The 2,094-nt window shown below is 65.9% G+C and overlaps 1 protein-coding gene across 3 annotated transcripts in view; it reads right to left on the bottom strand.

Moving 5' to 3' along the window:
- NOS3 (nitric oxide synthase 3 (endothelial cell)) overlaps positions 1-2,094 on the bottom strand; it is a 16,793-nt gene that overhangs the window by 1,468 nt on the left and 13,231 nt on the right. For all 3 annotated transcript variants that reach the window (XM_012733900.1, XM_012733899.1, XM_012733898.1), the window contains 3 exons: positions 1,340-1,461; positions 528-676; positions 97-291 (listed from right to left, as the gene is read on the bottom strand). In XM_012733900.1, coding sequence (XP_012589354.1) covers positions 97-291; positions 528-676; positions 1,340-1,461 — 466 coding nt within the window. The remainder of the gene's footprint in view (positions 1-96; positions 292-527; positions 677-1,339; positions 1,462-2,094) is intronic.

Raw genomic sequence — 2,094 nt, 5'->3', positions numbered from 1 at the left:
TGCCCCAGTGCAGGGCGCACGCCGCAGCCCGGAGCGTCGGTCCCGCCCCCGGAGCGTCGGTCCCGCCCCCGGAGCGCTGGCCCCGCCCCTCCGCACCCGCAGCACGCCGATGACGTCGCCGGCCTCCTCCAGCTCCATGTCGCCCTCTGTCGCCAGGATGCGCTGCACCGTCTGCAGGACGCTGGTTGCCATGGTGACATCGCCGCACACAAACATGTGGCCTTGCTCGAGGCACAGCACGCGGTGCACCTCAGCGGCCAGCTCGGTCCGCAGGACGTCCTGCACGTAGGTCTGGGGGAGGGACCAGGCCGGGACCGGGCGTGAGTCTGGCCGACAGGTGCGCGGGGTGGGCCTGGGGGCCGAGCGTGGGCGGGGCTTGGGCGAGGTCTGAGTGGGCGTCCAGACCCCGGGGGTGGGGTGCGTCGCCCAGCCCTTGGGTGGGGGCGGGGGCGGGGCTGGAGCGCACCTCGGTCTCGCGCCCCACCCTCTAGCTTCAGGCCATTCCCCGCGGCCCTTCAGGGCCCCACCTTAGGGCTGTCGGGTTCCCGGGAGAAGGCGGTGAGGACTTGGCCAAACACCCCGCGCTGCTGGGCATCCTGCACTTCGTCGCGGTAGAGGTGGTCGAGCTGGGAGCATCGGCAGCCGAACACCAAGGTCATGGGGGCGGGCTGCAGCCCTGCAAGCAGCGCGTGGCTTGCAGAGCCTCCTTTCCCAAGGGGCGCAGCCCTAAGGACACCTCCCACCGGCTCCTGTCACCCAGGCTGACAGCTGGCTTTGCCGACACAAGAGGACCACTCTGGGGTGTCTGGCCCTGGGAGAGGCAGGGTCTTCCACAGACACCTTGCCACGCTGGGGATTTGCAGAAGCTCAACGGGGTAGAGACTCCCCTGGTGGAGTTGCCCTCGCGCTAAAAGAAGGCGCTTCCTGCCCTGTGTGCCATGTAACACCTCAAGGGACTCTTACCCTGCTGCGCCCCAACCCGCCTCCTTGCACATCTGCAACCTGTTCTACAGTCGCAGCTCTCTTTGGCTTTACCAACTGCCCGGGAACCCCGTGCCCAACCTGAATGCCCCACAGACAGCTTCCTCAAGCCCCGAGACCCAGCCCAGAGACCACTATGCGTCCCGACACCCACCTCCCTAACCCAGTCCAGTGGCCACACTGCCGGGCACCAGGAAGCCAGATGAGCACTCTCCCTGTCCCTTGGGCTGATAAAAACCTTTCACCTTTGTTCCTTGCCCACTTCCTGCCTGTTTCCTGCCTTCCAGCCCACGCTCTGTGTCCCTAGCCCGTGTGACTACGTCTTGCCTTCCAGTCACTCCTGGGCCCCCAGCCTCACCTTTGCTGTCAATGTCATGCAGCCGCTCTTGCCAGAATCCCCGGAAGGGGGCGATGCCCGTGCCGGGGCCCACCAGGATGCAGGGCACGTTGGGGTCAAGCGGCAGCCGGAAGGAGGGAGCCCTAGGAAAGACCCGTCAGCGCCTGTTGCCTCCCACGCCCCGTTCTTTCCAGCCTCAGGTGGGCTTGAGGAAGGGCTCTACTCCCGCTGGGAACGGGGTGACAGGGCCCAGTGCCTCCCTGCTGGTGTCCGGTTCCCAGGAAGGGAAGGCGAGTGGGGTTGCCAGCAGCAGTGCCCCTCTGTGGGCTCTGGGAGTGACTGGATCCAAGGGACACAGTTCAGACCTGAGTGGAAGGGCTCTTGCTGTCTGAGCCCAGCAGTTAGAAACGGGTAAGAGGACAGCCTGCGTGTTGCAGGCTTGCGGAGTGATCACCCCCTTCGCACTGGCATTCGGTTTGCTGTCGATGGACTGGTGCCCTCCCAGAGATCTTAGTCTCGCTGGAGTCTTGGCTCCGGCTGCTGGGTGGGGCCAGACTTCTGAGCCCAGCAAACAGAACGGGGCTCCGGACTCACTGCTCTGAGTGCTCAGTGATGACTGTCGCAGCTAGTTCACGCTGAACTGCCTGGGCACTTGCTCTTGAACAGGGTGCCACGCCTGCCCACCTCAGACTGGCCCCAGGGATGGGGGGACACAGCACACCTCAGACTGGCCCCAGGGATGGGGGGACACAGCACACCTCAGACTGGCCCCAGGG

This window comes from Condylura cristata, unplaced genomic scaffold (genome assembly GCF_000260355.1).
Source record: "Condylura cristata isolate star-nosed mole 26May11 unplaced genomic scaffold, ConCri1.0 scaffold00042, whole genome shotgun sequence".
NCBI lineage: Eukaryota > Metazoa > Chordata > Mammalia > Eulipotyphla > Talpidae > Condylura > Condylura cristata.
Note: the sequence above shows the minus strand (reverse complement) of the source record. Positions and strands in the feature narration are given on the sequence as shown.